The sequence below is a fragment of the Triplophysa rosa genome, linkage group LG12, assembly GCF_024868665.1.
Source record: "Triplophysa rosa linkage group LG12, Trosa_1v2, whole genome shotgun sequence".
NCBI lineage: Eukaryota > Metazoa > Chordata > Actinopteri > Cypriniformes > Nemacheilidae > Triplophysa > Triplophysa rosa.
This window is the reverse complement of record NC_079901.1, coordinates 4,623,633-4,649,959: the sequence shown is the minus strand read 5'-3', so window position 1 is coordinate 4,649,959 and position 26,327 is coordinate 4,623,633. Positions and strand designations below refer to the sequence as shown.

Genomic DNA, 26,327 nt, shown 5'->3' with positions numbered 1-26,327 from the left:
GACATTGTTTTCTAAAAGTTGTCATATGATGCAAGCAATGTTGGTCTGTTTTAGGCTGCTGTGCTCAATAATACCACCAATAGAACATAGCCGATAAAAGTGTTTCATACTCATTTGACGCCTTAGCACTGACATTTAAGTTTTTCACAAAAAGGTGAATAAAATGTTGACTTTAACCTCACACAAAGCTGTATGGCTTCTGAGGATGTAGAAAAAAAGAATAAGTTCGACTGCTTTTTGTACTATGGTATAGTTTGTTTGTGTGTGTGTGTGTGTGTTTCAGGTGTAAGGGTAGTCCAGAGTGTGAGGCGTGTCAGAGTACACTACATATGGAGCGAGTGTGTTCCCTCAGCAGTCCTGATTCAACCCTGAGCACTAGTTCATCTACATCACAACAGTCCAGCACTTCACCCTGCAAGAGACCCAACAGGTCAGTCCACACACAACATAACTGTTAAAAAGCTTGAATTTTCTTTTTATTTACTTAAAAACTTTAAAGAGTAAGTAGTATGAGATCTTGACAATTACATTTCATGCAGTGTGTTATGTTGCAGTGTTTGAAAGTAAGCTGTCTGCCAAGTTGTAAGTCCGAAGGTGAATAAATAACAAAGTTATTGGCTTGTAAAAATGGGAGTCGACTCTGAATCATGCAAACAAGACATGAGCTAGTCCGATGTGTATCATGTCTAGAACCTGTGTTCTACATTGTGAAACTAAGTCCGTCTTATTTCAACTACTAAAGGAAGAACTTCTGAGGGAACAATGGTTACAATTCATTTTTCAAACGATACCAAAGGAGTATAACCCCAGGGTTTTACTGTGCACGGGTCATTTCACCGAAGATTGCTTCAATAATCTTGGCGCGTTCACTGCAGGATATGTGAAACTTTCTGAAATGCTCTATGTACCATGACAACGCACAGTTAAGACGAAATAATATTATTACTAACATATTAACAGTATTTTAAGTAAAAATAATATTTTATTTCATTGATGAGCAAAAGCACAACATGCATGTTGTCACACTGGAAGTTTTGATGACAAAGTGTTGTCACTTGCCACTTGCCACTGAGAAACATCCTGCTCCAGTCGTGGTGGAGTTTCTTGTGGATTAGCGTCTTCGGATGCTTCTTCGTCAGACTCGGGCTCAAACTGGTAAAGTAAAATCCCTTCTACAATCTAATCTAATCTCTATCTACACATATAATATATATGACATCCAACTAGGGTTGTTCCGATAGACGATACTATCGTGTATTGACGATCCTCAGACCTATCGGCGATAACTGATTCCCTAGACGATAGTTGGCTTGTTTGCCAATATATGTTGCAAATCAATATTACAAACGCGCATTGCGCATTTCTTCATGCAAGAGAGCTTGCAATGCAAGCGGCTTAGGCTTCCTCGCACCAGAAAGAGTTTATAATGTGCGGGCTTTGAGTTTTCAGTGCACGAGAGAGCTTGTGATGCGCGCAGCTCAGGCTTTTCCTCGCGCCAGAGAGAGTTTATAATGTGCGGGCTTTGAGTTTTCAGTGCACGATAAACTTGTGATGCGCGCGGCTCTGGGTTTTCCTCGCAGGAATTGCTATGCGCTTGAGGGTTTGAAACCACCGCACGAGTTGTTCCCGTTTGGCAATCAAGTAATAACAACGTACGCGGGCATCAATGATGCATTTGGATGAATGATATTGACTTAAAGCAATAGTTTACTTTCTCTTGTTTAAAAGGTTGCGGTGGTAAGTAACAATGTTGCCAACTGCACTCAATTTAAACTCTGATAGAATGCTAATTGCAGTCACACATGAGCATTTTCTAGACACACAAGCTTCTGTTTTTGTCCACAAATCCAGCTTGTCATAGATAAATGCGTAATTGCCCCGCCCCTCAATACTATCGTGTATCGGCGATCCACAGGCTGGCGATAGAACGATCTGATTATATTGAATATCGCCCAACACTACATCCAACCACCTGTAAACCGTAATCCAGTAATGATGGTAGGTGTTCCATTTGCGACACATGATGAACGCGTTTGACCAATCACAACAGACTACACCATCTGACCAATCGCATGACACTAGGCTAGTGGATAGGAGGGGACTAGATGGATGAATCGCGGAACGAATCATTTGAGAGTCAGACAAGAAGTATGGTAAGAATAACTGCCTATTATTACGACATAATAGTGTTTTTACACCTTGTATGTACATAAACTTGTTGTTGGACACTCCATAAACCAAAGTAGGACCTTAAAAATCATATGCTACTTACTCTTTAAAGGAATAGTTCACCCAAAAAATGAATACGCACCCCCACACACCATCCCATATCATCACTTCCTTCTTTAGCTGAAGACAAACAATTTTGCCTTCAAATGCCTTTATTGTCTTTGTGCAGTATGTCGGACGATGAACGGGAAAGCGGTTGTGACATGGTGGACGGCTCACCGGCCTCTGTTTCCTCCAGCCGAGCTGACAGCCCCTTCCTGCAGGACCCTTACATTCATGACAACGCACCGAACCGCAAAGCCGACAGAAGCGCAAAAACAGAGGCAGTCAAGCTTCCTGTCCGCACCATGGTGGTGCCACCCATGAGGGTCCCAAAAAGTGAGCCAATGGGACGCACAGGTAACCATCACACCAAACCCCCTCAAACCCTTTTTTCTTCATTTATTTAATTCTGTGGACATGATAGATAGTATAAGTACTTAGTCCTGGACAGTTAGTTAGGTCACATCATCACTGCTGCTGCTGTTTGCTTTCAGCTCACAGTTCTTGGGACCGTGTGGCTTCAGTAGGGAACATTTGCGGTAACAGGTGATTATAGGTGCTGTGAGGCCTATACTGGATGTGGGAGTGTTTCCTTTTCTACAAAGATCTTTTTATCTCTTTTTTGTATATTTTGTGTCTGAACTGTATATAGGAGGATTGACCTGTACAGATTTTAGGACATAGCCATTGACACAAAATAAGGGAATAATCTGTTATAGACGTGGTTATAGATGTTAACCTGCTGACCAGCAAAAACATGGAAACTGTAGGCCAACTGTCTGTTGCCACTTAAAGGTCCAGTCAGTGAAATCTAGCGGCAAGGTTGCGAATTGCAACCAACCGCTCACTCCACCCCTCCCGTTTGGAACACTACGGCGGCTGACAGAACATGGCGAATTATATGCAAGGGGACCCTTGCATAGATCCTCCAAAAAATGACACCCTGGACCTTTAAGAAAGAGAGCAGTGAATATGAATGCTTTTCATTTGTATGAAGTGATGTGGTTTCTTCTTGTCCGAGGTTTCAACATTCTTATCACACGGCTCTCTGAAATTCTCCATTCTGATTCTCATGCCAACATTGTTCATTATCAACATTATTAAGTGCCCGAATATTTTAAATACATTTCAAATCTGATTATTTACTTGTGGCAGGTAGCCGTGGATAATGGATAATGTTCCGTTATCACAAAATAACCCCCCTTAAGGGTGATACTACTGTAGACCTGATCACCCTGTCATGGTTTGTTTTACAGTAAACCGGATGTACATTGTGTCTCACTGTAAGGTTGGTTGCCATGATACATAAATAAGTGATTATGTAAGTTTTCTTACACTTTCTCTTGCTATTGTTGTAGAGTCATGCCCACCCAAAGGCCGCAGTGGATCCAACCGACAGCCGCCCTATTCCACATTATTTGTGACCCGACAACAGAAAACCACTCCTGCCTTCCGGCCCCTGCAGCCCCCTCAACAGCAGCTTGCTTTTGGACAGGTCAGTTCCACTTCCAGTCGCTCCAAACCTCTTAAATATAAGGAATCAATGCCCCGAAGTCTGATATTTTTACATGACATGTTTTTAATAAACTCATTTTTGCTTCAGGTCCAGCATTTTGGCTCATCCCAGGAGTGGAATGGCAACTACAGCCACCGCAGGCCTCAGGCGTTCATCCCGCCCAACGTACATGGCCACACCTTCACTCTGCCTCATGGCAGCCCCACCCACGCTACGGCCCATCCTCCTCAGTCACACCTGGGTGTCCACCCCCTTACCCAGCCCACTTTAATTTCCTACCCCCCTTCTGGCCCCTTGGTGACCAGTGCCCCCATTGCCCACCTCCTGGCTTCACCTGGGGCTACGCGGAGTCACGTGTTTCAGCCACCTTACGGCCTCACCCATCCAGCAGGCCACTTGGTGCACCAGGTCACCGTGGGGCTCAACCCCCGTCTTTTGCCCTCTCCCAGCCTCCACCCTCAGGGTCAGTTCAAACCGCTTTTCCCCCCACACTCCTTCATCACGTCGCCAGCGTACGCCAGTTTCCCTCTCAGTCCCACCAAAATAAACCAGTACCCCTACGTCTGAGACTCGCTCGCTTTGCAACCCTCTCGAGTCTGGATGGGAGTCGGTTGCGCCCCATTATCGCTCAGCCACAGGCATAACCCCGGCACTCTGTGCCAACCACGTACCGTCTGGTTCTCGTACCCAATGCCCTGGCACAAAAGAGAAAGCAAGCATTTTTGGGGGAATCACGTAGACTTGAGTGCAATTAAATTGAGCTTTAAAGAAGAACATGTTCGGAAAGTGTTTAGCAAGTAGGGTTGAGAAAAGTTTCAGGTTGAAAGAAAAGGAGTAAGAGATTAGATTTTGCACATGTGACGTATCACTTTATCGGATTTCAAATCAGCGCTCCTTTAATGAATATCGACAGAAGATGGTGTCCAAAACCACATGATGGTCAACTTATTTTTACACATTGCCTTTAAACTTGTATGAGACACATTTTGTGTTTGTAAAGACTGATGCCCGATGTAGTGTTCACGACTGTTGTCACCTGCTGTTTTCTTGTGTTCACAGTATTTGAACTTTGGTGTTTCTCATCATGGAGTCGTTCATTACTCGCTGCATGTGTTGCATGAGCTGCAATGTTGTTCGGAAAGAAGCCCGAGGTGCATTGTTGTCCCAGCCATAGTGCCTTATATAGCGGCAGTTGTTGTGTTACTTCTACACTTTCACTCTCTGTGTGTGTGTATATAAAACGTGTATGTACTCGTCTCGGACTGCGGCACTTGCAGTTCGATTCTGTCCGTGTGTGTGTGTGTGTGTGTGTGTGTATAATGTATATACACACAGATGTATTATTTCATGCATAGATAGGCATCAGTGCACCTCAGTGCACACGCCGCAGTACTTATTTTTGGATCCGGTGTATATTTGAGATGTCGTGAGGACAGCATGCTTTTGCTGCAGCGAACGCCTGCTGTTAGTTTCATTTTTATTTCTCAGTTTATTTTTGGTTTCACAAGTTGTATAAAGAATTCATTAAATACTGCTTAGAATCGATTTCTATTCATAAAAATCTATAATACGAGCAGTATGTGTACTGTTTAGTGAAACTGCAATACAATCTAAATACAGAAGTAGGGGTTTGTTGTTCTTTTTGTGTGTGTTTTAGTTGTTTGGGTTTGTGTGTGTGTGTGTGTGTGTGTGTGTGTGTTGTGTTGTGGGCATGGCTTCGACTAGATGAAGACACAAATGCAAATGGGTCTTTGATTCAGGGTAATGGATTCATCTTAGCCTGAGCAGACCATGCAGTGTTTGGTGTATAGACACATACGAGTATATATATACACTTATATATGTTATAGAGCTGGTTTATTTAGTGTTGAAGCTTGACAAGGTGTGTTTACGGTGTGCAATCCTCATTTATATATGCATGTGTGAATTGATTTAACTGTTTTTTTCCTAATTATACTGTTATATCGTACGATGAAAGCTTGTCGGTGTCAACTGCATTTTATACATTCCGTCAGGGACAAACAAGTATGTGTGTGTGTATTGTATATATGATGTGTGCATTTTTGTTTTGGTTCGTTCAACTTGATTTGTGTTTCAGTCTTCTGAATGAAGTTGCTTGTGCGCCACCAAAGACTAATTTCATAGGCTCCGTTTTAAAACCTAGGGAGCTGCCTTCGTAGGTAACGTTTTATCGTAGGCACACTTCTGATGCAAACCTATGCTGCCTCCCAAAATATCTTAGTGTGGATGGATTATAAGGCAGCATCGTACTTTTACTAAGAAGAAACAGCGAAACAAATCCAAGATGGCTAATGAATTGAGAGCTCGTCGATTATAAATAAAGTCATTTATTACAGACCGGTATAGTTTGAAAAATAGTTGATTTTGATGTAAAACATCCTATTTTTAATCTAGTATATTTGTGTTGTGTATTTTAAGCCTATTTGAGCGTTGCACAGTTAGCATAGTAGCATGCTAATGCCAAACACTGTTGAAATCGGAGTCTCATGCACTTCATGAGGAGCACGCTATACAGTATGTGGTTTGCCTTTGTATGGCTTTCCAAATTCTTGAAATTAAGTTAGGATGCCGCGTATGTAAGCAGCAGACAGCAAGGCAGCTCAGTAGGTGCTTGGAACAGAGCCGGTTTCTTAGCAAGGTAGCTACTCTCTCTGCATAGACCTCACGTATACTGTAGTGAATATAGTCATGGGGTAAATTTCAACTTTGTATTTAAAATAATGTCTGAGGTTATGTTTAGCTTTTTGGACAAGTAATAAATCGTATCGTATCTTGAATGTATCTTAGACAAGCTGCTATATGCTGTATGAATTGCCATTTCAGATAGCTGTGAAATGACATGGGTTCTTATCTACATTTGTTTATTTGTGTGGGTCTCTCTAATATATTAAACTAGAAGTGGTTTTTGATTTGTGAGTGTCATTTTAACTGCTGTATTGCTACTAATGGACGTTTAGTTTCTCTTTTCACATCAGTATTGCATCTTCATTAACCATTCTAGATCGTCGCTGCATATTAATGGATGTATCGGTGTAACTTCATTTTTGTATGTTTACATGTTGATCTATGTTTTTGACTCGTAATAGCTTGCAGAGTTGATTTGACTTCAGCGATATTAACAGCTGTTATTTAGAACATTTCTGCTGTGTTTCGGAAATACAAATGGCAAAAAACATTTCTCAGTATTTTAGTTTGTTATGGATAATCCTATAGTCTCATGCCACTGAGCACTTATTAAAAACTAATGTGCGGTAACCACGACGCCACGTTTTGATATGAGAGGGCAGTTTGTGATTAAATTAATAAACTTATTTTTACATTAATGTATGATGTTGACAATTTTGTTTTAAAAAATGTGACTTTGATGTCATTTTATGTTAAGACCATATCTTATATTTGTGTACAGTGTGAACAACACTGTGTGTGTGCCTTGATTGAGATATTGGTTATGAAACAAATTTGCAAGTATTCAGTTCACCCTGTTACACACACAATGTATGAGCAAGCAACTCTCCATTCCAGGGATCGAAATTGTTGTCAAATTTGCATTTCATTTTTTAAAAGAATCCCATTCCGCTGATGGTATTTATTTGCTTTGGTAAATGTCTAGCAATTGTTAACTGGCTGTTTTCTAGACACAGTGATCATGTTTTTATGACATGTAATTTCAACCGTCAAGTACAGAATGTTAAACATGTTGTACTCCACTTTCTTTAAAATAAAGATTTTTGTAATGGGGAAATGGTCCTTTTAAAGATCTTTGACTGAAAGATTCTTTGGGGAACCCAAAATGGGTCCTCTATGGAAGAACCTTTCTTAGCACCTTTATTTTGGAAGAGTGAAGTTATTCTACATGTTAATCATGTTTTTCGATCCCTGCAAATGGCATTCACCAGCATTTCTTCAGAAAATCGCACCCAGAAACGAAGTTGTTGAATAATGAATCATTTGAATATTTATTGCCTGTATTTACTGTAAATGAAATCAATAGTTTCTGTTAAAATCTTTTCTAATATTACAGCATTCAATAAACACAACATCATAACATAAAATCAATTTAATGGCATATTTAATGCTTTATTCAAAATCTGCACTAATCTCATTTAAAAAAAGAAAGACTTCTTGTTACGATGCTTTAAATGTACTGTACTCGTATCCAGTTATACATCATATTTCAACATCAGTCAAAGTTATTTTACACTGCAAGTTATGGATTTCATGTTTCTTTTATTTGTTTCATTAAGAGTTGATAAAAGCATTGCTATTCACTGTTTGATGTATGTAAACTCTTGTTTTATTTTCTGATTTATCTGATTTGACGCTACACTGGTTTGTCATGTAGCACTTCTTGCACTGTGCATTATGAGGACTGGAAACATGTAACCCACTGGATATACAGTAATGTTTTCATTGTAGACTGGCGTTTCCTCTCTAGTTCTCAGTAAATAAAGATGTGACCAAGCATCCTCTACTTAGTCACATTAAACTGAATTCTGGTGAGTGAATAAGAGTTTTTTTAAACATTCATACTGAATACAAAAAATGAACGAAAGAAAAAATATGAAAGGTAGCTTACGAGTCATACATTACAAATCTTCACATTCACCTCACAGTTTAGAATCTACAATTGTTAAAATCTATAATCGTTTGTACGCACGCATAAAACTAACTTTTAGTCAACTAAAATACCATTTAAAGCACAGGTCAGATCAAGGCCTTATGGTTAGTTAAGATTAGATTTTTATTTTGCTTACAGTATACACACCAGACACCTATTCATTTCTGAAATTCATTTACTTGATATACAACATTTTATAAATATTTTCCTCGAGTAAACTGGAAAAATAAAATAAAATTTCTACAAACTGACATTTATGAGAAATACGTTGTCGTGACGACACAGTTCAGCTTTGTAGGTAAAAAGGTACACTATGAAGTCTTACAAATGTTTCATGTTAAAAACTAAATGCAGTCCTACACTGCGTGTAAACAACTTGTGGGTGTTGTTCAGTAATACAAACATCTGTAGATAAACAGGTGCCTTGCGTCACAGCTGTTATTACAGACCGTATTGTGTATTTCTCAGTCATACAGAACTGAATGATTGAATCCACAGTATGCTGGCTATGGTTTTGTTTGAAGCTGGATGGTGATAATGGATCAGTTCGATGGCAGTGTGCTTCTCTCACCACTAGAGCTTGCACGTGGTCAAAAACTATAGCATCCACGTACCTGCATACATGCGCTTTTTCATACGACAGCTCCTTGAACATCTGAACAAAGAGATACATGCGACCCACTCGAATGCTGTGGCCTGTAACGAGGCTTCGAGTCGTAGATGAACCCGTGAAGGATGCGCTCCCCAGTGTCGCAGTGATGGCTGGAGTGTCTAAGGGCACTGACTCACGCTTCTGAGCAGATGTCTGGACCGGTACCGACACCGGGACCCCTCCTCTGGACACACAGATGGCAGGTCGTGTAGAAGGAAGCTGGAGGTGTTCGCGCTCTGGAGAAAATTGGAGGAGATGCTCATGGAGACACGCGTCTGGAGGGATGCGCGGCACCGAACTCTCATCTTTAGGAATATTGCTGCTTTTAATACACAGTGCGCAGCCTTACGAGGGTAAGCCCACATCTCACCCATTGTATATGTATTTGTGTGTGTGTCCTATTACTGCAGAACCAGACATTTCCCCATCGGATCAAACTCAAGCCTTTGCATAAAGGAATAAAACCATTATACACGCATATTTCCTGATCGCTGAATATGTCTGTGCAAGATTTACGCATTCACATCAGATAAAACTTTGGCACCGTATAGAACACCATCATTCACAATAAGAGCGCAGACCTTAATTGTTACTTTGACGATTTAAACGTGTCGTGTCGGTGTTTTTGGTAATACGTAAAAGTTTCTGTAATTGTAATTGACCTTATTTTGTTGTTGTCTTGGGGGAAAGCGTAATCTCCATGTGAGAAAAGGTTATAAACTACTTTGAGTGCTTTATCATCTAGAGAGATTATGATGAGAGTGATGTAATGTGATGAAGTGAGAGTCCAGCAATAATGCAGTGAAGTGTGTAGGCGCGTGCTGATGGAAACTGCAGCTCTCTTTTGTGCCAAACATTGATGCATGTAGTTTTTTAGCATGCATGACCAAACTGCAGAGATTCATGTCCAAAACCGTGTAACCTGGGGACTAATCGGATTGCAAAACAGGGTTCATACACATTCATAAATGAGCTGTAAAAGTGTCTACAGCAGTGTCTGATTTGAGATGCTGAGCTTGCCTACATGGTGTTCTAGGAGCATCTGCAGAGGTCCTAGTTTTCTACACTGTGTGTGTGTGTGCGTGCGTGCGTGCGTGCGCGCGCGTGCGTGTGCGTGTGCGTGTGCGTGTGCGTGTGCGTGTGTGTGTGTGTGTGTGTGTGTGTGTGTGTGTGTGTGTGTGTGTGTGCGTGTGCGTGTGCGGGTGCGGGGGTGCGTGCGTGTGTGCGTTTACGTGCTTGTGTGTTGTTCGTCCAGTGAAGTAATTTAAAGGGGTGTAATACTATAATAATTAAAATACGTGTTTTTCTGTGTCTTTGGTGTATTATAAGTTGCCCATGCATGTATTAGACACGTAAAATTGCCAAAAATCAAGTGTCAGAACAAAAGATGCATTCTATCTCAAAGCGAGTGCTCACCCAGACCTGCCTGAAACGCCTCGTGTAACCACACCCCCACAAATCTACGTCAGTTCGTGGTATGATTTGACTAAGACCGCCCAAATGTATACGCAAGTAAGGTGGGCGTACCTGTCAGTACAATTGCTTTGGAACCTGATGTTCCAAATATGGTAAGAGGCGTTACATTTCCGTCACAAGCTTGCAGTATTCGACCAATCACTACGCACTGGTTAACCGGCCAATCATAGCACACCTTGCTTTTCAGAGCAACGAGCTTCGTAAAAAATCCCTGCGTTTCAGAGAGGCGGGGCAAAGAGGAGATACAAACATGCAAGATATGTGGAAAATACAGCGTTTTTAACCTTAAATCGTGTATACACATTGCATTACATCTAAAACAAACAATACTATTCATTTTAGCCGTGTCATATGACCCCTTTAACTGGGTCACTGGGCTGGGACCAAGCATATAAAGATTATAGTTTGACCCTTTTGAACAGCCCTACTTCTTTCAAACTAACTACAAATGTTAACATTTATAGCACATTAGTTACATGTACATTATATACCATCCAAGAGGAAAATGATATTGGACACAGTATTCACTCAGATCGAGAGACTTTCGAGATTTTGTATCAACTTTGTTTTTTCTAAATGCAACAACTGAGATATATTTTCTATTTTTCTTTTCTATAGAATTTAAAGAAACTATCAAACTAATTCTAAAATAATAATATAATGTTTGTACAGTGGCCTACTGTACTATTGCTCCGAGGTTATGTTTCCATAGCTCAGTAGATTTGGTGGAGTTTCAGTTGTGTTTCAATTAAAAAAAAAGAAACAATGAGACTAAAATAGATTGTGGATCTGTAAAGTGAATGTAGATTGTAGATGTATATCGGTATGTATATACTTCGGACATACTACTGTACATCAGCCATTTTTTCATTGTCACGTAACCTGTCATAACATCAGCTGTTAAAATAATTCACTCAATTGTTCTTGAAGTAGAATTGAACTGAGGAATATATTATTTATATAGGCCTATACTTAAAAAGAGCCGCCCATCTCATTTTCCAGTATTTTTAATTCATGAACATGAATTTGGCAGCTCCCATGACATCATGAAATAGAATTGTGTCCATTCAATGTATACAGTCAAATACTGACATTAAAGGGTATGTGCAACGGCGTTTCATGCATTCTGACTTCTTTGCAATGTTAAACGTGGAGAACTGGCTTCTGATGCTTGACAAATTGTCAAAAAAATGAGTTAGATGTATGATGTAGTATTTCTGTGCTCGATACACTCCCACAGCATTCGTATAGATTTCAGAAAGTTTTTTCGAACATGAAAATCTGTTTCGTAACAACTTTTCTTAGTCCCTTATTGGACAATTCTCCCGGAAAAGCATGCCCACGCGTCATCCCGCCAGAGCGAGAAGAAAGAGCACACCCACGATTTTTGAAGGGTGCAATACTATTTCGTAAGTACTCAAGATTAACATGAGAAATGCAGAAACTGTCTAAGTTACGGCCACTTTAAATCGCATTGTGTCTTGTGACTAAACGTCATGATTTAATGGCATGAGAAGCAATAAGATCTGATGTTATCATTGTGCCACCACAGGTTTTTCAACACAGAATATTATTTTACAAAATATTGTTATACAAATTTGGTATATATTTGTTCCAGCTTAAATGTTTGTATCCCACAACAATGGCATCTGGCCATTGTGCTGCACATTGTAAGAGCATGTCTTCAGTGCTTGATTTTTGCTGTTTTTGCTTATTGAGCTTCTTCCTAAATGTATCCTTATTAAAATGATCTGCATGTCTGAATTGGTGTTGGAAGATGCAGGAAACCCCATCACACCCTGTTTCCTCCTAAACTGTCGTATCTATCCAGGGAGTGTTATTAACAGCTCGTGGTCTGTCCCTCGGGCTGGTGCAGGGGTAAATCAGGTTATACGGCATGGCTTGCCCTGTGGTGTGGGAACGTTTATCATTGCTAAGTCATTAATGTAACCCCAAAGTCCTGATGTATAATGCCCCTCTTTAAATTCTAACTTTGTCCTTTCTCTTAATAGAGATAAGCAGACAGAATCAGCAGAGTAGAATAGCAACAGAGGGGATACATCTATATTGCTGCTGGTATCATTTCTGAATTTATGGCTATAAAGCACAGTGAAAAAGTCATTATACTGTAGTGGCACCCATTTTAAATGTTGGCATAAAATCTGACCACGTTGCAGTTTACAGACATTTTTACAGTCCATGTCTTAACACATCTGACTCTGAATCTGATTCCACGCAGTACATCATGGACAGACTGTGGGGTTTAGCATTTATGAAGAGCAAAAACTAATACACTCCAAACTCAAAACCAGCACTGGGAAGAAAGGGAAAACCCCAATCATTCTGTTAAATTGAAACAACTTTGGGTTAAATTAAAACAACTTTGAAACTACCCAGCATATGTTAATTTACAACCCAACGTTGGGTTTGGGAATGTACCCAGCATTTTAGAATGTATTTTTATTATTTGATTTATATTTGGTCTCTTATCTTTAAATTGCATGTTTGCTTGCAATAAGTTCAATGAAACAAATTTAAACCATTTGTATAACATTTTAATATTCTTGCTATTGTGTAAACTAAAAAAGAGTTCCAGTTGCTTTTATCAATTTAGGTTTGCATTTTATCAGCATGTGATCCCTGCATTGTAACCACACACATAACATATCACATATCTAAAATATACATATATCAAGTGTCCATGAAGTATATCTTAAGTAATGTTTTGAAAATTGAAGTTTTAAACAAAAAATATTTCATTTTTAGCTCTGTTTTAATAAAGTTTATAATAATTTTAATTATAAATATAATAGCTGCAAGCAGCGATACGGGGCCAAGCCGTGCAGAGAAAAAAAAGGCAGAAGCAGAAAATCTGTGATGAAAAAGGGACAGGTCGAGAGGAATAGGTGAAAACAAACACACAATTTACACACAAGTACAGAACACGCCCACAGCCGGATTCGAACCGCTGACCCCAAAGACTCCCTGGGTCTCCCGACATCTCGCCACTGAGCCAACATCCCGCAACAGGACTGCTGAGCAAAGCTGATAGATGTGGGTCTCATTTATAAACGTTGCGTACGCACGTTTCCAGCCCCATTTTGTGCGTACGCAACGTTTATAAATGAGACCCCAGATCTGTAGCTACAACTTTGGTTATTGTTACATATCGCTACTTACACCTCTATCAGCTTTGCTCAGCAGTCCTGTTGTGGGATGTTGGCTCAGTGGCCAATTTTCACGCAAAGGTTGTGATCTATTAAAAGCAAACTTGACGGGAGAATGTGCGCACCTGTAAGCAAACTCTGACCTATGCGTACGCACATTTTGGATACAAGTGGCGACACAAATGGTGAGTTAGTGAACTCAAGTTAGATTGCAGAAAGTAAGGCCCAATCCCAATTCTATTTTCTACCCCTTCGCCTACCCCTCACCCCTTACGCTTTGAAACAAAGTGGCAAGGGAAAGGGCTACAAATTTTCCGCTAAGAAATGGGACACCACTACTACACTGTTAAACGTCATCATATACGTCGTTGCTAGCTCGTTACGTCAGAGGACATGCGCCGATGCACCGGGTATATGACATAAAAATATATTTTCTAATATCGTGCAATCAGTGCTGTCCGCTAGCAAACTTTTTTTTGCAAACGTTAAAAAGAACATCACCGTAAATACAAACACAAGATTAAATTTGTCACAAGAACAAGAAAGAAAAATTGTCATAAAAATCCTAACTAATGGCAAAAATTACTTGCATTTATGGGTCTGCTTGCTCGAGTGAGCAGCCATGTTGGAAATTTCTCTTAGCCCTTCGTTTGAAGTGAGGTCCCGAAAAATCTTCGTTTGAAGGCTATCGGGCCCTTCCCCTTAGCCCTACCCTTCTAACCAAATTGAGAATTGAGACACCCCTACCCCTTCACGTGAACGCGCCAAACGGATGGGGTTGGGGAAAGTGTAGGGGTAAGGGGTAGAATTGGGATTGGGTCTAAGTGTGATAAAAACGATTATAAGCATTTATGCCTCACACACATTTAATTTCACCTCATATCCGTTAAAGATCCACATTATCACGAAGATTAAATCTGCAGAGTTATTTGCGCTTGAATTGAGTGATAATTGTTTCATACACCTTCTTGTAAAATCCAACTCTAATCTTAAATAAAAATTCATTCTAAATATTTAATCAGCGCTGTCTCACCATCACACTGTGCGCGCATGAGAAGGAGATGATCCGACTGCATGGAATACAGGACAGCATCAAATACTATAACTGCATAACACAGTGTAAATAAATAACTAAATACATGATTTTCCTTAAATACTGTACATAGGCTAGTCATCAAATGTCAAAGTCTGGAAATACAGCCATTAGCTCTCGCACAATCGTTTCTCTTTATGTTCTCGTTATCAGTCCTAATTATGCTCATAACAAAACCGGAATGAAGAAACATTCGTCTTTTACAATTATGTCTTCAAATGTTATCTCAGGTGAAGGACACCACTAATGAATGATGTGATTTTTATGAGGTGTCAATGATCAGTCTATATGCTGTAAACATATAAAGACTGCAGAGACCTTCTTTGGCTGTAATATAATTATTAAAATAATTATTATTGATAATTATATCAATTATTAATTTGTAAATCGTAGTGAATCTCATGTGTGGCCATTTGTGATTTCGTTACAGAGATAAAGGATGGGATCGGGGGTTTTCGTCAGTTTTACATCCTTTTTTTTGTTATTTTTCTATGGAATCTGACAGCGGTTGGACCCGGAAACTATATACGTCCTTAATGACGCGTGACGTCAGGCTCAACAAACGGATTGGAATAAAATACAAATCGGTATTCATGAGGTGCTTTGCATTGACTATTTATGGGTAAAAAAGGGCGTGTACAGGGCGGGATATGAGGCTGATTCATGTACGCACACTTGCAGGTGATCTGTGATTTATTAAGCGAATATTGCTTACAGGTGTGCGTAAGCACGGTTTTATAATTTCACCATGCCGCATTGTGCTGCGGTACGTGATTCAGCCAAGTGGCATTGGCGCGACAAGACTGTTAGGTGGCAGTCATGTCACAATCACTGATTCTGCAGCTGTAAAGAACATGAGACGCAGCTGCTTGTGTCAGGATGAAAGGGCCATTTATCGCTTTACCTTATGTTACAAATACATTCGACAGCTAAAGTACTGTATGAGAACCCTAGACTCGACTCTGTGCCTATTTACACAACAATGTAAACAAATTAATTTCGATTGATGTTATTTAAAAGCTAAGGCTCAGATATTGGACCATTGTTTTATGTAAAAGTTTTAAGAAAGTTTATAACTTAATTGAACTGTAATGGAGGCCAGCTGGTGCATTACAGTATTGGCCTGCTGTACTGTACACTGTATGTGGTTAACGCAGCGGTTTCCTACCAGTCCGCATTTTTTAAAACAAGTTTATTTTTCAAAAATGAAGTTGTAGTATTACAAGAATAAATGCATATGCTTAGAACAAAGTATATCATTCAAATCGTATTCTATTTTTAAGCTGCAGTAATCATAAAGAAAACCCGTGTAAGCCAAATGTAGCAATATTTAGGCTATTTATTTGTTCTTTTTTATTTAATTAAAGTGAAGAGAAAAAAAAGAATATAAATCTCAACAAGCAGTATCAGCGTATTCCATCAATTTGTCTGTTTAATTATTTTACCTTACAATTAATAGAAACATAGGCCTACAGTTTAATTTCAGTAGGCTAGATCTATAGAATGTATTTCATTCTTGGCCTTTATTTGTTTGTTGCCTACAACAGCCACAAATAAACACACAATTATTATAACCGCTCTGTGAACGTGTAAATGTGCATCTAAGGCGGTTGAGTAATTATTTTTCTTTAAACACATCAGCCTACAATATTTGACCGCGTTCCATATCACTTCGCCAAGTTACAGAAAACTGTAATAACAAAAATATTAGGCTGTAGACTACAGTCCAGCACACGGTCTGTGTGCATGATTTGCCATTTTTAATGTCAAACTTTTTACAATTAATGGAAATATGTAGTTTAATTTCTGACGCTACACATCACAAAACCTCATTTGGGAATAGTGTATATTAATGGTAGACTGCATGATTTAGATAAATCTGACTTTACGATTGAGTTTAACAATCAATAAATTCAATGTGTTTCTAAAGATGACGAATCTTGTCATCTTTTTGTTACTTACTGACGTGCGGATAGCATCTGAAGGACAATTTTACGTGTTTGACCATTCAATACAATAAACAGTGCTTACACAAATAAATGTATTTCATTTTATTGACTTCTTAAATTGCTAAGAGTTATTATTTTGTTGCAGTTGGACAATATATTACACAACAATGACTTCAAATAATAGAAAAGAGAGTCTTTTTAAACGGAGAAGTTCGTTAAGGCAATCCCTTATCGTCTTCCAGTCACGGACTCAGGAGATGTGAGGTCATGAAATTTCCTACCAACCATTTCTGTTATTGTTTGCAGCAAGTTGTTAGGCAAGACATTTTCCCCCTTTGAGCCATCAAAATTTAAATGAACCTACCCAGTCTTGGTAAAAATCTTGGGGAATTAGATTCTTAAACAAAAGCGTAGCAAAGCGTTCTGGCCTTGCTCTCCCGTCTGGCCCCGCTGAATCAAGCTACAGTTATTTATCTTATAAAGTAAACCTTTATTTAATGTATACAGACTAATCTTTGTTGGTGCAACCCACTCAATCTTTAGGTGTCCTCACATTCTTTGTTCTATCCGCTTCACAACATTCCACACTGACAGGTTAGTTGGGTGTTGGAACTGTATCTTCCCAGGTGTGAATCACTTGACCATTGACACAAAGTTTACATTTACATTTAGTCATTTAGCAGACACTTTTTTATCCAAAGCGACTTACAGAGAGTTCAGGGAGCAATAAGTGATATGTCATACAGGAGCAATATTACAATAGGTTCTAATACAAAGTTACTTTCAACAAAAGCCAGACCAATACCTGTTGAGAGAAAGAGAGAGGGTTAGTGTGTTTTTCTTCTCATTTGTCTGTCAAGTATTCACAGATGAGATGGGTTTTAAGTAGTTTTTTGAATGTTGTGAGAGATGTGGTTGACCGGACTGAGTTAGGAAGAATGTTCCACCAGGAAGGAGTTGTGAAGGAGAATGAGCAGGAAAGCGATTTAATGCCCTGATGAGAAGGCAATACAAGACGCCGCTGGTTTGCTGAACGCAGGGTTCTTGATGGGGTGTAGGAAAGTAGGGTGTGAAAGTATGCCGGTGCAGATCCAGTGATAGTCCTGTAGGCAAGCTTTAGTGACTTGAATCTGATACGGGCTTCATCCGGTAGCCAGTGGAGGGAGATGAAAAAGGCCGTCGCATGAGCCATTTTGGGCTTTGGAAGACGAGGCGTGCTGCTGCGTTCTGGACCAGCTGGAGCGGTTTGATAGCCTTTGCAGGAAGATCAGCAAGGAGAGCATTGCAGTAGTCCAACCTTGAGATTACCAGGGCCTGGACAAGGAGTTGTGCCGCATGCTCAGTGAGATAGAGTCTAACCTTTCTAATGTTGAATAAGGCATATCACCATGACCGCGTTGTCTTTGCAATGTGATCATTGAAGGACAGCTGTTCATCAAATATGACTCTGAGGTTCCTGGCTGTTTTGGAAGGAGTGATTGTGGTATTGCCAAGTTGGATGTTGAGATCGTGTTGCACCGTGGGGTGTGCCGGAAACACGAGTAGTTCTGTCTTAGCGGGGTTCAGCTGGAGGTGATGCTCTTTCATCCAAGCTGAGATGTCAAAGTTAAGACCAAGTTAAACCTGTATCTTTTTTCATGTGAATATGTGGACAGAATTGGTTTTTAAAACTTGTTTTGTAACTAGCTGTTAATGACGCATTTAAATGGGTATCAGAGCCTTTATGTTAAGTTTGTTTAGTTGAGTTTTTTTTATTTCAATTACAGTGTGTACATGGCCATTATAGCCTGTGTTTTAAATACAAATGGTTATGCAGCCATACAGAAGAATGCATTTGATCTCGCGGAGAGGCTATATAGGCTAAACATAGTGATCGTGTGATGTTAAGATTATTTTACATGTTCTTGTTGAGGAAATGCAAGCATTATGCTCGGATAAGTCGGCCCAATGTTTGTGAACAATAACTCCGTCTGAGGAATCTGCGCAAACTCTGCAAGGACACACAGATTTTTTGTGATAAACATGAATCAAAGAAACTTCAAAGTTCTGTGAATCTAGAAGCTGAGACATTCTCATCGTTTTATTCTGCTCAAGATGCATTCACTGCAATTACAGCTCATTCTGCCAAGTCAATCTGTCTTTGATGCATTGAATTTTAAAAATTAAAATATTGATATTCATAATTAAGTAATTGTTAACATAACTGTATGTAGCTTTAGTCTTTAGGTCATTATCTACTTTTCCGTTTTATGTCTAAATTATTATTTTGCCACTTTGATATGACATAGTTTGCATAAAACCTACCATTTTCTTAACTTTAGCTTATGATGCAAAACATATCCGCACAGAAATAAGAACCCAGCTAAAAGTCGGAAGTTTCTTGCCATGCACCGAACTGACCTGATTTTTGCGCGCGCAATTCAATATTATGGTCTGTTTTTAGCTTTCTGGTGGTAAAAAGGTTAATTCTAAAACGATTGATGCAAAAACCGTCGGGTGTTTTTGCCCCCCAAAAAATCAATGTTAAGGAAGTCCGGTTTCGGTATTTTTTAACCTAAATAATAAAGTGTAGTGTCAATAAAATCATTAATTTCTCGCGTTTGTCATGTCAAAAACACAATTTTGAATACTACATCTTAAAGGTAGGATTATGATCTGCCATTTAAAGCAATACACACAATTTTTTGTCATTTTTATGGCTATAAAAACTTTGATGCCTTAAATCTCATAAATCTGTGACTTTAACAAAGAAATTATAGGCGGGTTCACAATTATTAAAACAAACATACTACAGATTTAATTTACAAATCTAATTAAAAAATGAAAATATTATAATTAACTACAGGTTCCCCTGTTATTTTAAATCCAGCTAAATAACTAAGCGCAATGAGGCCTAAAACAAGTCGATGTGCCACCTGGTGGATCTTCTGGGAAGTGTAACTGTTTTTTTATTCTAACAAACAGGTCAGACCAGTCCTGCAGCAATCTAAAGGCCAGATCTGTATGACAGAGCAAAGCCACAAGAACAATATGTATGTGAACAACGGATAGTATGGAATGATACTGCGGACTATATTAAAAAGGAATTGCAAACTGCATTTGCAAATGCGTTTTCTATTTGTTCGTGTCAAAATTGTGACATAATTCAAACGCAATTGCAAACCGTTTGCATTTGCATTTACGCGAACGTACAATGTCTGCCAAATTTCAAAAGGAAAAGCAAAGTCTATTTGCAAATGAATACCTCTGTCTTACGAGTTACGACCCTGCCAAATTTAAATCGCAATAGCAATTCCCCATGCTATTTCACTTCCTCTGGCGTCGCGTATTAAGCCTGCCAAAACTCAAATGAAATCGCAAATCCTTTGCATTTGCGTTTCCTCTGACTTGTACAGAAACCTATCAATCAATGGAGGGGGTGGGCTTATTCAACGGGGTGTGTTTGTATCGGGAAGTGACGTCATTCACCGTCGACTGGAACTTAAGTAGATACATACACGTGATACAGCTAAACACATTAGGAGTGAAGTTACAACTGCACTCACAATCGGCGTTGAAAACAGTGCAGTTTTCAGTTTTTTTTGTTTGGAAATAACTCGCGCTGGAACTCTGGGCTCAGAGCGGCACCACTTAGCATGTGAAACTTCGGTGCAGGATGGATAATCATCACCTTCTGCAACATTCCTCTAAACATGTTTGTTTATGATATTCGTTTTCACAGTACTCCGAGGACATGACATTTCTTGACAACACTGTGACCGTATTTTGCATCATGATTAATACGTGTTGTAAACCATAACAAAACATGTTCACTTTCTATGAATAAACAGCATCCTGCATTATCATTGTTGTTCATTATGCATATAACAAGTTAATAATAAATTACAAAAGTACGTGAATTCTACATCTCTTTATTTGTGTATCATAACATATTGAGACAAAGACAAACTTGTGCTCCAGTGTTTTAGTGAGTTTGCTGGACACAGAAGTAGCTGTCATCTACAAATTACTGGATGGAGTTGTTGCTGTATTTAAAATTTAATTTCCTAACAGCCTTTTCAACAACGTGCAGTAAATGAGCCCATCGGGTGATGCACCAACCTGAGAAATTCATGTAATTATGATGAATCCACACTGCTTCAATATGACTTTTATTGGTAGCTCATTGAAATCACCAGACCACTGTTTGTGCTCATCTGTTTATCGAGCCCGTTGAACTTCTTTAAATTATACTTGTTAAATACCGCAATTGTGATTCATTGTAAAGATTTTCTCTGTATGAAACTTTGCATCTGATCCTCATTTGTTCCATTATTGTTATTTTGGCTTTTAGCTGTAGCTGAAACCCTTTTAGCCACAACCGGTGTCACCTTACTGAGCGTTCAGACCGCCGCCGTCGAGAGCGTCAAAAATCGCTCTGGCCGCCCTGCCAACAACGCTGTAGAAAGAGTCTTGGGCGCTCTGACGTAAATCGAAATCTTATCTTGTAGTTAAAGGGACCGCAAGCAAACAAGCTTGTTGATGTTGTGCAGACTGACCACAAGAAATTGATCGGTGGAAAGAACTTTATAGTTACACGTTTGCTAACGAAATAAACCAATTAAAAGCCATTTGTGTGGTGTGGCTTTTGTGTTCATGGTTAAGTGCTAGTCTAATTTAAACATTATAGGAGACATTTATAGCCTTGGTGTCATGGCTCTGCTTCCTTAGTCATGTTTTTCTTGGTCCTGTAGCAGAGCCATGGCAAAGTCTTTGGTTATGTGTGGAGAGAAACATATTATTGTCCGTTTGACAATAATATACGTTCTCTCCAGTGTCTTTTCATTGACCCCATTCCTCTCGTTTCCTCGTTATCTTTCCCTGAGTGTTTAATGTCCCACACCTGCCCCATGTCGTTATCCCTCGTTTGTCTTCCCTATATATACCCTCTTGTTTCTTTGTCCTGTGCTCTTGTATTGCGTGTACTATGTTGTGTATGCATTGCGTGTGTGCTCGTGTTCCTTTGTACCTTGGTTCCTGTTCCGTGCCTTGTTTTGTGACGTTGTGTCGTAAGTCTGTTTTGTTATTTTCTAGTTTTGCCCCATCGTGGGAAGTTTTTGTTAGTGTTCTTGTTTTGTTACAGTGTCCGCCTTTTCCCCCTCGTGGGTGTTTTGTTTTGTTCCTTTTTGTTAAATAAAGTGTTTTGTTAACCCCTTCACTGCCGTTGCCTGCGCTTGGGTTCTTCCACGCCCTGACCGTGTCACTTGGTCTTTAATTAACATTAATTTGTGTGCAACCTACATTACAAACTCTCCTGGTCGAAGTGTAACGTTAGCTTTAATGCAGTTGGTCAAAGCGGTGTTATTTTGAGCAAATGAATTTCATTCCCGCTGGAAAACAAGCGTTCTGTTGTTGCATATGTTGCATATAAATAGTTTATTTCATATTCTGCAGCAGTAACACTGTTTTGCATGCTCTGGCGCTAAAGTTAGCATGAAATTCCCACTTATTTACAGAAAATTTATAACGTTAATGCACATCATCAGCAACTCAACAGGAAAACAAACATTCTCAGACACTTTGGTCCACGCATAATTTTTTTTATTTATGTCCCTGTACGCAAACAGGGACGCGTCGTATAGGATTGGGAAACCCGCCACAGCAATTACCAACTTCTCCTCCATTTTGCTTGTGAACTAATGTGGTCGGAACCAAAGTTTACAAGGCTGCTTTCTCTGGAATCATCTCAAGCGATGGACTTCTACGTTCTGATTGGTTGCCGCCGAACCGCGTCATAGCTTATTACCATAAAGTTGACCTGATTTTAACTCTCCTTGACGTCCTCAACGGCCAAGACGCGCCTCGCCGCTGCTCGCCACCGGCTCACATTGAAAATGAATGACTTCCGGCCACTTTGACGCTCTCGACGGCGGCGGTCTGAACGCACAGTTAGTGTTGGACTGACTGCCACCACTGCGACGGTGAATGACGTCACTTCCAGATACAAACACGCCCCATTGAATAAGCCCACCCCCGCCATTGATTGACAGGTTTCTGTACAAGTCAGAGGAAACGCAAATGCAAAGGGATTTGCGATTTAATTTGAGTTTTGGCAGGCTTAATACGCGACACCAGAGGAAGTGAAATGGCATAAGGGGAATTGCTATTGCGATTTAAATTTGGCAGGGTCGTAACTCGTAAGACACAGGTAATTCATTTGCAAATAGACTTTGCTTTTCCTTTTGAAATTTGGCAGACATTGTACGTTCGCGTAAATGCAAATGAAAACGGTTTGCATTTGCGTTTGAATTATGTCACAATTTTGACACGACAAATAGAAAACGCATTTGCAAATGCAGTTTGAAATTCCTTTTTAATATAGTCCGCAGAATAACTCCATAGGATAGTTTAAAAAACAGCCGAGAATGAAATCACAACATACACTTTATATATACAAGCAACACACGTGCCTCTCAGGATTCGATACCACAACCTTGCGGTCTCTAGACGTATGCTTTATTTGATTGAGCCACTCGGTTGACAATGAAACGTGAGCGTAGAGCAAAAATAACAGAAATACAATGTACAAGAGAAACAGATATCAGAAGTGACAATGAACACAAGAATATCATTTTGTATAGTGATGCACAGCACGTTAAATACTGTCAGAATAGTTCAATGCGAGAAAGAGACAATGTCACAGGCACAGTCAACTTTGAAGAGGTATTTCTCTAAAATTGCCCCCGAAATAAAAAATCTGTTTGGCCATGTCTATGCGGCTCGGTCCAAAGATCATATGAGCGGAGCTTGGAAAAAATAGACCAGATTCGTCAAATGAGCAGCAAAAAAAAGAAAAGTTTTTCATATGATTTACAGCAAGTAATGAATCGAATGCTTGAAATGACCAATGAGACATCAATGGAACCGGCACGGGCCAGGAGAAATAACGACCGTCAGAAAACGAATTTCAAACAATGCGTTCAAGAGTTATAAGCAATTATATAAGGAGAGGAGTGTTATATCTCATGAAAGCTAGGTGGCGCTGTCTTGAAACTTTAAGGGTACCTTCAGGACAGTAATTCAATGACACGTACCAAATTTGGTGCAGATATACTATACAATTAAAAAGATATTACATACATGACAAATTTTAAAATGGCGGACAGGCCAATCATTCAATCGTGACAATAATAGCTATTTTTCAAATCTCGCGACCCATAGGTTGCGCTGTTCAGAAATTTGGCACAGACCCCCAGTGTGAGGTGTCTATGAAGCATACCATGTTTTGCACCGATAGATGGAATAATGGCCAAGATACAGCCTCAGATGCATTTTTAGCTCAACTTCGAAAAGTTTGCGACTTCATAACTTTTGAAATCACAATTCCATAGCATCAAGTCTGTTTGTCTAAATCCAAAGATCATATGAGCCAATTTTCATGACAATTGATCACAATTTCTCCCAGATAGCACAATCCATCTGGTTTACGTCTATTTGATGTCTGCATTTACATCTGCAAGACATCTACAATACATAGTTTGCTCATCTGCAATACGTCTCGGAGATGTCTGAACGTCTGTAATACGTCTGCTAAAGATCTGGAGATCTGCTGCTTAAAAACATTTGCTAAACATCTTAGAAAGAGCTGTTGTACATCCATTCTAAATCATAAACATCTTACAGACATCTTCTAAATGTCTATATGACGTCTGACAGCAGACATCTCCGAGACGTATTGCAGATGAGCAAACGATGTATTGTAGATGTCTTGCAGATGTAAATGCAGATGTCAAATAGACGTAAACCAGATGTATGTGTGCTATCAGGGCTAGGACAAGTAACGAAAAAACGCAATACTGTACTTTTCAATATGGCCGCTACTGTAATGGGTGGAGCCTTAATGTAATGCATTTAATGTGAAGAGCGTGATGAGTGGAATAACATATGCATGTAGTAGAATTTCTGTAGATCAATGGGTTTAAAAGTTACAGCTGTTTGAAACGTGCATTTTTTAACTGCTGGTGGTGCTATAGAGTAAGTGCTAGAGACCCCATACTTGGCCAAATGACTGTTGAGGACCACCACTATGTGTGCCAAGTTTCATCATTTCCTACGTACTGTTCATAGGGCTACCATAGACTCCCATTTGGGAAGAATAATAATAATACCAACAGAAGCAGTTGTGGCCATAGCCCCTCTACGGCTTGGCCCCTAATTATACTTATTATAATTATTTTGGTATTGATATTATTAAGGATGTGTTTTTACAAACACATTTAATGTTCCAATTTATACTTTTAGTAGCACATACATTTGAAGCTTAATATACTAAAATATTCAGACTTCATTATTCTGACTGTAAACCTTGTTCTTCTTTCCAACCCATATTTTACAAGATTCAAATATATGTACAGTAAACTAGAAGAAATGTCATATGAAGCACAGAAAGACCCGTTATCTTTGGATTGCCACCAGTTTCTTGTGAAGAATCCTTCTGAAATGGGATTATGTGACAATTTAAAGAGATTATAGAGACGGTTTATTCCCATAGAAGAGTTGGATATATTCCAGCATGCATCATTCTCTCACATAATTATAAATAGACTATTAAGTAGTTTGGAAATACACTGTCTGGGGGAGTCCTCAGTATGGCCTATACAGGAAATGTTAATAGCTTCCTGGGATTAGATGAAATTTGTCTCTGTGGTGAGTGAGCTGGATGAGCTCGGTGGAGGCGTTTAGGTGTGATACATGCAGATGGAGTTATGTCATGCTTTGCTGCCATTCAGTATTTTATTAAATGGGATTGCACAGTCAGTTTCAGTTTCTGGCCAAAAAGTGCTCACAAAGACCAACATAAAAAGTGGCTAACAGCTTTTTGTTTCATGCTTCAGGTATAAAGAAGCTGTTTGTTAAATTAAAGTGATACTTCACCCAAAAATGAACATTCTGTCATCATTTACTTACCTTCCAGTTGTTCCAACTCTGTGTAGATTTCTTTGTTCTGATGAACACAGAGAAAGATATTTGGAAGAATGCTTATAACTAAACAGATGTTGTCCCCCATTGACTCCCAAAGTAGGAAAAATTACTTTATCATTTTTTGTTTGCTCTGTTGAACACAAAGACATTTTGAAGAATGTAGGACAGCAAACAGTTCTCGGGCACTTTTGACAACCATTGTATTTTTTCCTACTATGGTAGTCAATGGGGGGGAAATGTCTGTCTGGTTATAAGTATTCTTCCAAATATCTTGCTCTGTGTTCATCAGAAAAAATACATTTATACAGATTTGGAACAACTCGAAGGCGTGTAAATGATGACAGAATTTTCATTTTTGGGTGAAATATCCCTGCAAGCATGTGCAAAATTATTATACAGAAATAAATCCCAGTTAGGGGACATTTTTGATATTTCGATTTTGAATGTACTGCACTGTGCAGCCTTAGTCAGTTATGGGAATTGGAACCTATTCATGTAATGCATAGTCCTCATTTTCTCAGTCTTTGTATTTTTCAGTCTCTTTATTTGGCATTCTCTCTCCTTTTCTCCACCCACACAGTTACTCTAAATTAAGAAAACACA

General features: G+C 39.2%; 2 protein-coding genes across 2 annotated transcripts in view; both read left to right on the top strand.

The window, feature by feature from the left end:
- hipk3b (homeodomain interacting protein kinase 3b) overlaps positions 1 to 8,299 on the top strand; it is a 42,410-nt gene extending 34,111 nt beyond the window's left edge. Inside the window, exons 12-15 of the mRNA XM_057347277.1 lie at positions 284 to 430; positions 2,399 to 2,628; positions 3,630 to 3,766; positions 3,875 to 8,299. Of these exons, the coding sequence (XP_057203260.1) occupies positions 284 to 430; positions 2,399 to 2,628; positions 3,630 to 3,766; positions 3,875 to 4,354 (994 nt within the window). The 3' untranslated portion in view covers positions 4,355 to 8,299. The remainder of the gene's footprint in view (positions 1 to 283; positions 431 to 2,398; positions 2,629 to 3,629; positions 3,767 to 3,874) is intronic.
- A 415-nt stretch (positions 8,300 to 8,714) lies between these two features.
- The window catches only part of LOC130563220 (uncharacterized), a 35,038-nt gene continuing 17,425 nt past the window's right edge, over positions 8,715 to 26,327 (top strand). The window contains exon 1 of the mRNA XM_057348652.1: positions 8,715 to 9,431. Coding sequence (XP_057204635.1) covers positions 9,275 to 9,431 — 157 coding nt within the window. The 5' untranslated portion in view covers positions 8,715 to 9,274. The remainder of the gene's footprint in view (positions 9,432 to 26,327) is intronic.